Source organism: Anser cygnoides, chromosome 3, assembly GCF_040182565.1.
Source record: "Anser cygnoides isolate HZ-2024a breed goose chromosome 3, Taihu_goose_T2T_genome, whole genome shotgun sequence".
Taxonomy (NCBI): domain Eukaryota; kingdom Metazoa; phylum Chordata; class Aves; order Anseriformes; family Anatidae; genus Anser; species Anser cygnoides.
In genome coordinates, this window is record NC_089875.1 from 103,826,905 (window position 1) to 103,839,564 (window position 12,660).

At 41.9% G+C, this 12,660-nt stretch overlaps 3 protein-coding genes across 4 annotated transcripts in view; 2 read left to right on the forward strand and 1 right to left on the reverse strand.

Moving 5' to 3' along the window:
• The window catches only part of EIPR1 (EARP complex and GARP complex interacting protein 1), a 73,443-nt gene extending 60,932 nt beyond the window's left edge, over nucleotides 1–12,511 (reverse strand). For both annotated transcript variants that reach the window (XM_013172579.3, XM_013172578.3), the window contains exons 1-2: nucleotides 12,360–12,511; nucleotides 284–367 (exon numbers count right to left, since the gene is read on the reverse strand). In XM_013172579.3, coding sequence (XP_013028033.2) covers nucleotides 284–367; nucleotides 12,360–12,401 — 126 coding nt within the window. In that variant the 5' untranslated portion in view covers nucleotides 12,402–12,511. The remainder of the gene's footprint in view (nucleotides 1–283; nucleotides 368–12,359) is intronic.
• Nucleotides 1–12,660, forward strand: part of COLEC11 (collectin subfamily member 11) — a 334,707-nt gene that overhangs the window by 181,242 nt on the left and 140,805 nt on the right. The gene's annotated exons all lie outside the window — the stretch shown is intronic.
• Nucleotides 12,449–12,660, forward strand: part of TRAPPC12 (trafficking protein particle complex subunit 12) — a 53,513-nt gene continuing 53,301 nt past the window's right edge. The window contains exon 1 of the mRNA XM_048078528.2: nucleotides 12,449–12,559. The gene's annotated coding sequence lies outside the window, so the exon portion shown is untranslated. The remainder of the gene's footprint in view (nucleotides 12,560–12,660) is intronic.

Genomic DNA, 12,660 nt, shown 5'->3' on the forward strand with positions numbered 1-12,660 from the left:
AAAGATTTAAATCCACAAAAACACAGCAGTTGCTTCATTAAGTCAGTCTGATTTAGTCATACAATTTAAAATAATTTAATCTTCCAGAAATATACACATTAACTTACATTTCTTAACAGTATCTTTGTATCCTACTCACAGAAGTCTTGAACTTGACTATCACTTAAAGTTCAAACTGATATGGGGAGTGGGGGATAGAAGGAAGAAATTTGAAAGATATGGGAACAATGTTAGAACAAAAAGAGAAGAAAAAATTACAACTGACATTTGACCAAAAAATTACCTGATTATCATATCTAAGAGACTGTGTTCCAACCAAAAATCTTATTGCATCCGTTTCTGCTGTCTGAGGTGTTAAAGCTCGAGCCTAGGGAAAGAGAAAGCCATTAGAAAAGTCCCATTAATACAATCCACTAACTTCAGCCAAAAATCTTTAATCTTATGTATCTATCATTTCAAACATTATATTCTTACAACTTGTACAGTTTCCTGCCCTTTATGTCTATTTTAGTTAATACATTTTTCTGCAGTTTCTCACATTTGTGACGTGCATGGAAGATACAGGTCCTAAATGTATTATCTGGCCTTCATCATAAGTGAAAACATTCATCGTTAAAGCAATTCTTCCAAATTAATTCCCTTTCATGAATCAGGAATGAAGAAAAACAAAACAGAACAACTCTTAAATATATTGGCTATGATATAAAAAAAAAAGCTTTTATTGCAGAAGTTTCCACACCACTGCTCCCCCCAAACAATTCAGACTGAAGAACCCCACATAAAAATGAAGCCATCCTTTTCCTCAGCACTAAACACCAAGCTTAGAAAAAAGAATTTACAAACAACTCATTTTTTCTTTTTCAATTCTAGACCACTAAGAGTTGTCTGAATGACTGGAGAATTAACTTGTTGTTTATCTACCAAAAATTGTCATAATCCTACATGATTGTAATATTACGGTTAATGAGAATGCTAGATTCTTCACCTTACAACAACCACAATCTTGGAAGGAGCAAATCAACAGTTAAGAACCTCCTATATATGGAAGACACTGAGAAATAAACTATAGTTTGAATTAATAATAAACCACAAGAAACCCATAAGAAACTAATAATGCATAGTTATTAGTTTGTACTAGCCAGTAGTAGAGGCTCAGCTAATTTTGAGTTCATGGTAGATAAGCAGAATAAACTTATTCATAAAGGCATTTCTAGCAACCATAAATAAAGTAGCATATATCCACTACTTTCCCATATAAAAAAAATAACCTAATAATGAGTTCGTTGTGTATTTTTCTTTTTTAAACCTAAACACGGAGAGATAAAAAACAAAACAAAAAAGCCAGACCTTTGCAATTCATACCCTACTTGGCACAAAATAGTTCAGATTTCTTCATACACTGGAGCCTACATGGTAAGCAAGTACTTCAGGACTCATAGCTGCAGACTGGCACTGCGTACTGCCCTCGTGTTTTGCAGCTAGCCAGTGATTACATTCTGTATTCAGGCCCATTAGCTTCAAGATAGTCTTGTCTAAAACTTACAGATTAATATCATAAAGATGCCTAGAAGCTTGGAAAGATGAATTTCAACTAGATCACAACACATATACTTAAAACAACGATGTAGTACTAGCATAGCAACTTGAAGAGACTGATTTTTCTTAAACAAGGCAACGCAATCCAGGCCCTTGTCTGGCAACAAAAACAAGAATAAACTTATTTTTCAGAAAAAAACTCTGAATTACACAGGGTGGATACATCTTGCATCTGAAATATTAGAAAGTAATTTAGACAATGTAATATTTTGCTCAATCTTGAGCATAAAAGGTTAAAAAAAGTAATGAGCTTAGTAAGTGTAGGCTACTAACGTAACATTTATACGGGTGGGTAAAAAACACTAGAGAACATGGTTCAGTTTGTGCTCAAAACACACTCAAATGTAGGTCAGAGACCAGTTTGAATCTGTACTGATGTGTTTTTGCTCTCCTATTTATACAGCACTTACCTACAACAGGCCTAGACAGTGTTTCTAATTGACAGAAACAATAGTTCACCAAGAAGACTGCAGAAAAGCTTTTGTTTTGTCTTAAGAAGCATTTACATTTACAGATCTCTGAAATAGAAGCTCTTTGCTAGACCTCCTTTCAATTACATTGAAATTAACACTAGAAGTAAGCCAATGGCAACGTGTCTCTTTCAAGCAAACAAGCTTCCTTAGTTTCTGCAAGTTGAGCAGAAGAAGAGACCTCCAGGATCCTTAATATAATAAAGAAACAAGGGGCATTTTCACCCTTTTCCAAGCCTTTCAAGTAGATCTAATGTGTTCGCTTTCACGAATGAATCGTGTTAAACACAAAATGCCCAAACTAAAATGGTAAATTACTGTTTATTGTCCATCATAAAAGACTACAACATCCATATTCAACATCCATATGGGGTTCAAACTCATCCGTTGTTCACAAGTAAGGACCATCTGACTCTTGAAATGAACAGAATTATGATGGGCTATCATGGAGAGAGATATGTCTAATTTCGTCTACTTGTAGTTACATTTTGAGAAAAAGAACGCTGTTTCAGCAGGCAAAGCCACTGAATAACCCTTGTGATGAACCAAGTCTCTGCATTGGGAGCGCTGTCAAAAGTCTAGAAGAAAAGTGCCTCAGAGTTGCCATCTTGCCCTATAACCTGTCAGAGGAGGTTGCAATTAACATCTTTCAAAAAGCATCCTGCCTCATGGTTGCAGCAATTAGAAACTAAACAAAGAGCATAGTATAATGAGTATCCATTAATCTAGACCAATAAAGCTCTATCTTATACAAAGCCAGTTATCTAAGGAACACTGAACTGCATATAGACCTGAAAGGATCTATATCCCAAGATATTTAAGTTTAATTTACCAGGAAAATTGACACGATGCATGGTATCACACACTGGCCAGCAAAGCCCCACCTAACTGGTGCTTCTAGACAATGCAACAACCTAAGTAATTAGACCACCTCATTTATAAAGAGGGTCTAAGATTAGGATAAAGGTTATTAACAATGTGAGAGTAAGGCATCATGAGCTATGAGGAACCTTTTGTTTACAGGTCTAAACTTCTTACTCACCACGAAGCTCAGACAGGAACCTCTATAAAAAAATGTGTACGGCTTAAAACCAGGTAAAGAGTGTTATAAGACCGGGATGATACTGCAGCAGCCCAATTGTGATCAATATTCCCAACCAAATACTTTAACAGCCTAAAAGGAATTTTAGAAATACACAGTCAAAAATCCCACCCAACTAACACAAAGCAGATACCACCTTTGCAAAGCAAACACCAAGGACTTCTCAATGCCATCTGCCAAGAAAACCAAATGAATCACAGGCCTTCCGAAGTCTGTGCATTTATTCTGCATAGTATTCTGTAGCTTCTCCAGTCCTGATTTATTCCACAAAATTAAGGGTTACACACACAACAAAACAGAAAACCCACAGAATCTAACGATGATTAATTCCTCCTTGTGTTTTCAGAAAACAAAAGTCTCTATGGATGACAACAAATGCTGCCCAACATGTGCTGAGATCCAGGACACAGCATCGCTGCACTCCAAAGGCATTTCTGACCAGCACACTTTGCATCACAGGGCTACAGCTGCCTATTCTGCCTGCACGGAGTCTTCCAAGGTGACAAAATCGGTCTGGAGAGAAACTGAGGTTGAGGAAGAAAGGGGGAAAAAAGTTTAAGACTCCAGTGTAAGGAATATCACATGTACTGGAATACTGAAGTACACTATTTCATGCTTAAAACAGAAACACCTGTTTCCATGTCAAAATCAAAATAAACTTAATAAAAAATAAACTGTACTGCTACAGTACAGCTAAAGCTATTTTTAAGCTTTCTAAAGCAAGGTGTGAACTCATAGTCAAACAGACACCAACCTGAACAGTCTATAGCAATGGTCACACTAAAATTCAATATGGGTCAGAGAGACAGAATCAAGCCAAACGTAATGAACTGGTGTTTCTTCATTTACTGCATCCTAAAGTACTTCATAGAGCCATAAGTTACATACCTGGAGAGGGAAAAGCCTATGAATACAAAAATAAAAATTATAAGATGCATTCATAATGCATCATCTGTTCCCAAGATAGTCAAGCTGCCATGCTTTTAGTAGCAGAAGTGCAAGTTCTGAATGAACTTTGAATAAAAATTATACCACTATCATAGCAGAAAAGAAATAAAACTAATACCATAGCAAAAAAAACACCTTGGATGAACAGAAATAAAAAGGAGAGGGATCGTGGTAATAGGGTGATGGAGGCATGAAGGCTCATTGGGGTAGTAATGAGTTACTTGAGCGTGGGTTTTTCTAGAAAAGAGAACAAAAATTTAAATTATTTATTAGTTTCACACATGATCTGAAATCCAATGTTAGCTTTTCCCACTGGAGATGGAACATCTCATATTGAGATTTCACATCACCTCCCCATAAGCAAATATATAAATAACAAATGATATAGAAAACATTTTCCCTGCTACTATTCCTGTAACTGAAAATGCAGCCACAGCACACACAACCAGAAAGGAAACATTGTCTACTCCATTACCAGAAAGTAAATCCTTCCTTTACTATATGGATTGAAGGATTAATTGCAGACATGGAAACACGACTAAGCACTGCTTATGGGTGTCCACGCTCAGACTGCGTTACTTGTGAAGTTACGCATTCTGGGCTTAAATTTTGTTCACTGACCTGAAATCTAAGGGGTTTGGTTTGTTTGTTTGCCTTAAATTTGGATCTTTGCAGTCAGACTATAACTGCTTCGGCAGCAGTTACTGCCCTTTCCCACTTAATAGCAGAGTTAGAACAATAACTGAAGTTGAACACAAAGTCCTCCTTTGTTTCACTTTATTTATTTAGCTTAAACTAATCCACTGTTCATTTAAAGTGCTTAAAGGAGAAGAGCACATCTGTGTTCTTCAAGGTACACAGCAACACACAGAGGCAGCAAAGACAGGTTTGCAACATGGGAAGATTCAGACTAGACATTACCAAAAAAATTCTCAGTGATGGCTGTCACACACCAGAGCTATGTTGTGGAATCTCAACCCAGAAAATAATCAAAGCTCAGTTGGAAAAGGCCCTTGAATAGCCTCATCTATTGAACGTGCTTTGAGAAGGGGGTTGAAAAAGGTGACCTCCGCAGGTCCCTTCACACCCAGGTCATTTTGCTGTCCTATGAAAGACCCTTGCAGAAGTAATCAGAGGTGGTCACACAGTTTACACAATCTTCATCAGTAAAACCATACAGATTGTCATTATAGCTCCTGTTGATGTGAGTTATTATACCAGATTTCCATCCCTATCTCCAATATGGTTAGTTATGCACCCACTAGAAGATCACATCTTACTTCTAACAATGCGCTTGTTTGGTTTTTATCAAAAACACAGTGCTGATGTGTCCCTGATGTTGCTTACTTCAGAAAGGCATCTCCACTTTTGAAAGCTTAACATTGCTTCTTACTCAGTTCAGTCTGTGCCAGAGAACTGAATAATTGCCTAATCTGCAGCAGAAGAGAAACTCAGAACCCAGAACTGCTAGAGATTCAGATATCTAGTAAGCCAACAACTACCATTGGCAATTCACAGACTCATGCGAAACTGCACTGCCCTGTGTCAAAGACAAAGGTGCAGACACATCACTGTCAAGAAAGCATACTCATTGGGGAAAAGAAAAAAAGTATAAAACTGGTTCAAAAATATTTTTAAAAAATGAACGTTGATAGCAATGAAGTGTTAAAGAGTTTGTAAAAGTTCACATAGAATCATCAAGGTTGGAGAAGACCTCCAAGATCATCTGGTCCAACCATCACCCTACTACCAATGTCACCCACTAAACCATGTCCCTAAGCACCACGTCCAACCTTTTCTTAAACACCCCCAGGGGCGGTGACTCCACCACCTCCTTGACCAACCCGTTCCAATGTATGACTGCTCTTTCTGAGAAGAAATGTCTCCTCATTTCCAACCTGAACCTCCCCTGGCACAACTGGAGGCCATTCCCTCTAGTCCTATCACTAGTTATCTGCAAGAAGAGGCTGACCCCCAGCTCCCCACACCTTCCTTTCAGGGAGTTGCAGAGAGCAACAAGGTCTCCCCCGAGCCTCCTCTTCTCCAGACTAAACAACCCCAGCTCCCTCAGCTGCTCCTCATACAACTTTTGTCCCAGGCCCTTCACCAGCTCCGTAGCCCTCCTCTGGACACACTCCAGGACTTCAATGTCCTTCTTGTAGTGAGGGGCCCAAAGCTGAACACAGCACTCGAGCTGCAGCCTCACCAGAGCTGAGTACAGGGGAACGATCACCTCGCTGGTCCTGCTGGCTGTGCTATTCCTGATACAAGCCAGGATGCCGTTGGCCTTCTTGGCCACCTGGGCACACTGCTGGCTCACGTTCAAGTGAGCATTGACCAACACCCCCAGATCCTTTTCCTCTGCACAGCCTTCCAGCCACTCCAAAACTCTACCCACATGAAACATTTCCAGCCACATGAAACCCTACATGAAGGCTCTACCTACTTATTCCAATATATAATTAGAAGACCAAATTTATACAAGCACGACAGAAGCCTTGCTACATCAATCTGAAGTAACGCCTGATTATTATTGTCTATTTGTGGCCAAATGAAGATGAGATACTGTTTCACCTAACATGAACTGGCTACCAGATTGTAAGAACACTTGTTAAAATGATTCAAGGAAGAAAGGACTAGAAATTTGGAAATGATCATGCACCTTCTTGAATCAGATTTTGCTGAGCACACTGCAGGCAAAGCACAAAGATCCTGTGAAAGTGCAGGAAATGGCCAAACTGCCTGATGAAGATACAGCAAAGTGTGCTTGGAAAGGAATGAAACAATGAAAAAAAAATCCTACCGTTGCCTTGAGGAAAATTGAACTTTCAGGGAAAGCCATTTAGACTAAAGCTAGTAAGACCCACTCCCAACAGGAACATTGAAGATGAAACCAAGGAAGAGAAAAAGGTGAATGAAGAGGTTGCTATAAGCTGTGGGGAAAATATTTTTTCCCCTCCAGTGATGGGGAAACAGGTGCAGCTACACACCAGAGAAAAGTTGACCCAAGAGCAAATTGCAACAATCTAAGGAAACGAACAAAGGCAGGCTTGAGCAAAGACTTCAAACTTCTATGCCAAGAAGACAGACGTACTCATCAGGACAAACCCAATCTGTCAAAAGTTACTCCTGTCAGGCACACGTGCTTAACAGATCCTATTGCATATAATAGGATTGAATATAAAACAATATGATTGTAATTGCGGTGAAAAGAGTAACAGGCTCAAAGTGAATGAAGCTTTGACACCATGTAAGAGTTGCTCCCTTGTCTGAGAAAGAAGTCTTGAAACGAATCACACAATGGACAAAGAAGACAACTGCAAATGCTCAGCAGAAATACACATTTATTTATGTAATGCAAAGAGCATGTAAAAACCTAAAATACAAGTGTGACTAATAGGGTATAAAGTGGTAGAAGCAGCACTCACCATGCCAGAACACAGGGAACCCCAACTGGAAAGGGGGTTTCACACAAGCTGTGTGTGATGTTGGGCAAAGACCCCCTTCTGTCAAACCCTAACAACCCAGCCTCCTGGCAGAAGGACAGAATAATGAAAACCTCAGAGAAAGCAATGGGACAGACTGCAGAGAGAGGGATCCTTGGCAACAGCAAGAGATTATCCAGAGGAAGACAGTGACAAGCCTCTAAAAGATAAAGTTTGGTTTAAAGTGAGTATCTTAGGCTGTTACTACCTAGGGTGTTAATACGCAAAAATAAATAAAGTCAGTTGAGTAATCTCAATACTTCTACAAATTTTGTCTAGCTGATGCACTGCATTGGTTTGGTATCAGTAAACAAAACACTGCCCCTAACACGTGAATATCTGCATTACATGCAATACGATCAGAAGAATATGCGTAGCCCATGTATCATCTGAAAATCATATAAACAATCTGTACTAACTAAGCAGTGGAATTGCAATGCAAGATGTAAAGGACACAGTATTTGGTTTGCAGCCCCCAAACCTGAATTTAAAGTCATTTGACCATCTGTTTATGCTCAAACCCAGAAACAGCCTGCAGCCACTTGCAGGGGAGGGGGAGGACAAGGGCTGGCTTTGCTGCTGCCCCATTCTGGAGGGAAAAAGCTGTCGTCCTTCCACCCCAGGGATGCCCCAGACTTATGGCATGCACGATACTTTCGTCTTCTGGCATATTTTCAATTTTCAAGCAGGTACACCTTGCTCTTTACTAAAGTAGGACACCCTTGCTTCTCCCATCACAGCAGGAGACCCTCCTCCACCAACTGTCAGAAGCTGCAGTGAACCCACCGGAGAAGAGGCTGGCAGCACACGCAGCCCTAGCGCTCTGCCAGCTGCTCTCAAACCCTGTAAAACCCAATTCCCACCACCAAGCTATTCCAAAGACTGACAGCCTCTGTAAACCTTCACAGCTACAACAGCAACCCTCACTAAAAGGTGCATGGCACAATCATCCACAGAAATCCCCCTTTCACGCTGTCACTGCTCACTTGTAATGAGCAATCATCCTTCATAGCTCCTACAAGTCCACATAACTATAGCTTCTTATTGCCATTAGGCTCTACCATAGCCAGTATTACCGAGCTCCTGCTAATTGCTTGAGGCTTTAAAAAGAAGCAGTTTCCATCTCATCCACTTCATACATTATGAAGATCTTTGGAGGATTACTTGACGGAGTTTTGCATTTATCTACTTTTTTTGTATGTGTTTCTCCAATAAGCCTTTAAACCCCTTAAATATGTTTGACTGGAGCTCCACAGATATGCATCCTGGAGGACATGAAGTGGGAGGCAAATAAAAAAACTAACTAGAACTATTCTTATGAGTACCAATTCTGTACATTTTAATCCAGGCTGAGAGCAAAGTAATACCGGGAAAGAAAGAAGCCTGAGAAAAACACCAGGAATTTCACTAAGACATTATCATGCAGTTTCTTGAACCAACTGAATTTTCTAAATAAATCCTCCAAAGACATCTCTAAAGCAATAATCAAAACGATCATCTTCACTGAGAGAAACAAGACAGTTTTCTCTCATCTCACAAGCCATCAGAAAGGCTGTCCCAAGGAAGAAGAAAACTCCACAGCCAACAAACCATAGCCTCTGTACCTGCTCCGCTTCTGTACAGGGGGCATGGCTGAGCCTAAGAGGATGCAGAGGTTTCCCTCGGTACTGCACGTGTGGCCTGCATCTTCCGGCAGTCCAGCTGCTCCCCCTCTCCTTCAAATAAGTCTACACCTGCCTTCTACCAGAAGAAAGATAAATCACTAGAGCTATTCTCAGTGCATATTAATTTTATACATACACCGACATTGTACACAACCTGTAATCCGGTCAGTATTTCGCACTGCTTTAAATTGGTTTTCCTGAAAAGTCACATTTTCCTTTACAGAAATTAAGTCTTGCCTTACTCTTACAGGCAGGCATAAAACTAAATCAACAGGACTCTGATCATATTTGTAAAATCTGCTAACAAGCAGCTAAAAATTTCAGTAGGGGTCAAGTATTGCTTACTACTACAGGACCACAAAGCAGTACACAAACAGTGACAAAGCATTAATGTGCTCATCAAGGATGACTTCAGCCAGTCTGAATCTCAGGGTGCAGCTGTAGCTGCTCTTGTGTTGCACAGCCCAGCAGCCACCCAGCAGGCTCTCAACTGCCCTGCTCTCAGGTGTGTTACACTTCGCTCTTGGCTTTGCAAGATTTCGGTGGTTTTGGTGTTGGAGTTGGCTTTTTGTGTGTTTGTTATTAGGGGGGTTGTTTTTGTTTTGGACATGCAACATTGAGGATTACCTGACATACTAAAATTCATCTCAGTATCTTCAAAATCCATTAAATATGCCATAATTACCATTCTCTGGCACAAGGTACTATCTCCCTCCCGCCCCCCTTGCTACTAGCTTGCTGCTGCATGCTTTTGAAAAAAGGTGGGATATAGGTCATGCCCCCAGGAGTCACAGCTGGCATTGCAACCAAGCCAAATACTCATGTCCTGGAAAGCACCCTCCGCACATCTCGTGTCCAGAGGTATAAGCATCATCCAGCCAACCTTAAACTAAAGCCAGTGAGGCGCTTCCAGCATTCAGTACTGCTTATACACCTAATCAAAATATGACTGTTTTAAACATTCAAAAAAATAGGATACAGAAAAATTATGGATCACCTGAAAATTAAGCCTATATAACATATGGTAAACACACTGTGTCCTCCGGGTTAGGTATCAATCATAAGCCAACTCTACACAGGACAAATAGGAAACAGATCATTTCACTGACAAAAAATAGCAGATCCACAGAATGGCTGAGGTTGGCAGGAACCTCTGGTGGCATCTGGTCCAACCCCTGCTCAAGCAGGGCCACCCAGAGCAGGGTGCCAAGGACCACATCCAGGCGGCTTTTGGAGATCTCCAAGGAAGAGACTCCACGACCTCTGGGCAACCTGTGCCAGTGCTCTGTCACCCACACGGTAAACAGATGCTTCTTGATGGGATCCTGTTTACCATGTTCTCATAATGCGGGACATTGGTGAAGTTTGCTAAAGAACCTTTCAGAAGGACATATATCTTTTATCATCAGGCCTAGTAATGCAAGTTAGAAGAAATAGACTGGTTTTAAGGTTTAAGCCTCTCCATTAGGGCCTTCTTCAGAAGGTATAGAGATATAATTTGCTTTAAAGTCACACTGGCAGTTAGTGAAGATCAAAACCAAAACTTTTATCTCTACGCTCCTTTTCTGTCTTACCCATAAACTATCCTTCCTTTCCCCACCCTCGGTCTCTCTCTCTAAATGCTCTGAATTAACCTTAACTCTCTTTGATTACCACCACCTTCTCAGTCCTCTTGCTCCATCATCCCACCAGAGAGCTGTTAGATGTTTCACAGAAGAAGGGAGTATGTCTGATCTGGGAGGTTGGAGGGTACATGTTCCCCAAGGAACCAGACAACACACAGGCTACCTTTCCAAAACTTCTGGTAGACTTGTCATTATAAGACCTACTCAAAAGAAGCTATGAGTTTTATTAAACAGAGGATATATCTTAGTCTGCAAATTTAAGAGTAAGTTTTATTACTTTTTAAGTGTGAGTTACAGCCAAGCATAAAATTATAGCGTATTATCAGACTTCAGTAGACTTAACATTTAGTACAGGTAAATGTTACACACTAGTTCCTATGTAAGATGAATAGCAAAATTGTTTGGCTAGGAGATCTGTTGGTACAGTGAGGATTACAGAGTACACAACTCTGAAGACAGGACACCAAAACTTCTTACAGAGAGCCCTCATATGTTGCCTGAACACTTTCCAAGAGGACTTTGGAAAAGAAAAAGGATGTGTGTACACACACATTTCTCTTACAACATCTACTGCAGAAGGAGAACATTGCTCTGGGAGCTGCAGAAGAAACACAGCACCTCCTACCACTAATGTAATGGTGATAAGCCAGCTGTTGCCAATGAGAACATGTAATAGCTGAGTAAAAACCTTGTTGTGGGAAGGAAACACAGGTTAGGATCTCTCCCACCTATCCAGCCACTTAATAGGATATTTTCCTAGCACTTGTAGAAACTGCACTGACACCTGTGCTCCTCCATGAAGATGACCAAGAAGTTTATGTACTACAGTAAGGCAGTCCAATAACGTTCTCATAACAAAATGACTAGCAAAAAGGCCAAATTTGTCCTGAGGGACAAGTATACCAAATGGAAACTACAGCAAGGGACACCTACAGACATCAGGTACCTTCACAGCTGGATACAACCAAGTAAAACCCACAGCTTGTTGGAAAGAGTTTCATACCACCCCCTCAAAAGAACATTAAAATAATAATAATAAATTGAAAGAAAACAGACTTCTTTCTGAAGAGCAGTAAGCCACAGACCACCACAAGAAGCCACTTGAGGCTGCTGGCGCTTTCCTACCACCCCAGGACCACAAAAGGAGACTTCTCAAGGCGGGGGGGGGGGACAAGGAACTGGTGGCAGAGCAGAAGCCCTACCAGCCAGGCCAGGTACAACCACGAAGGAGACAAGCCCTGCTTCTGCCTCCTGGTCCCACACCGGCGCTTTTTGCCCCCAAACCACCAAATTTCAGAGCAAGGACCCGCTCCTACCCCACGCTCACCCCGCTTACGCCCCCGGGGCGAGCAGCAGGCACCCCAAAACCACCCCACCAGCGGGTCTCTCCCCCAGGAGAACAAAACCAGGAACATTACGGAGACAGGACCGAGCTGCCCGACCACCGACAGCCCCCTCCCCGCGCCCACCTGGAACTCCAGCCCGTAGATGACCGGCGCGTCGTCCTCCATCGCCCCCGCACAGCGCGCCCCGCGCCCCGCCGCCCTTTCTGGCCCTCGCCGCTGCCCGTCGCCGGCCGCTTCCTGCAGCCGCCCCAGCGCAGGCGCCCGGCGCAGGCGCAGGGAGGGAGCGGCGGCACCGGGAGGGGGGGCGGCTGTGCCGCGCTGAGGTGACCGGGAGGGGGTCTTGGGAGGTCCTTGGGGGGTCCTGAGGGGCTTGGGGGGGGGGGGGGGTCCTGAGGGGGGACCTGGAGGTCCTGAGGGGGTCTGG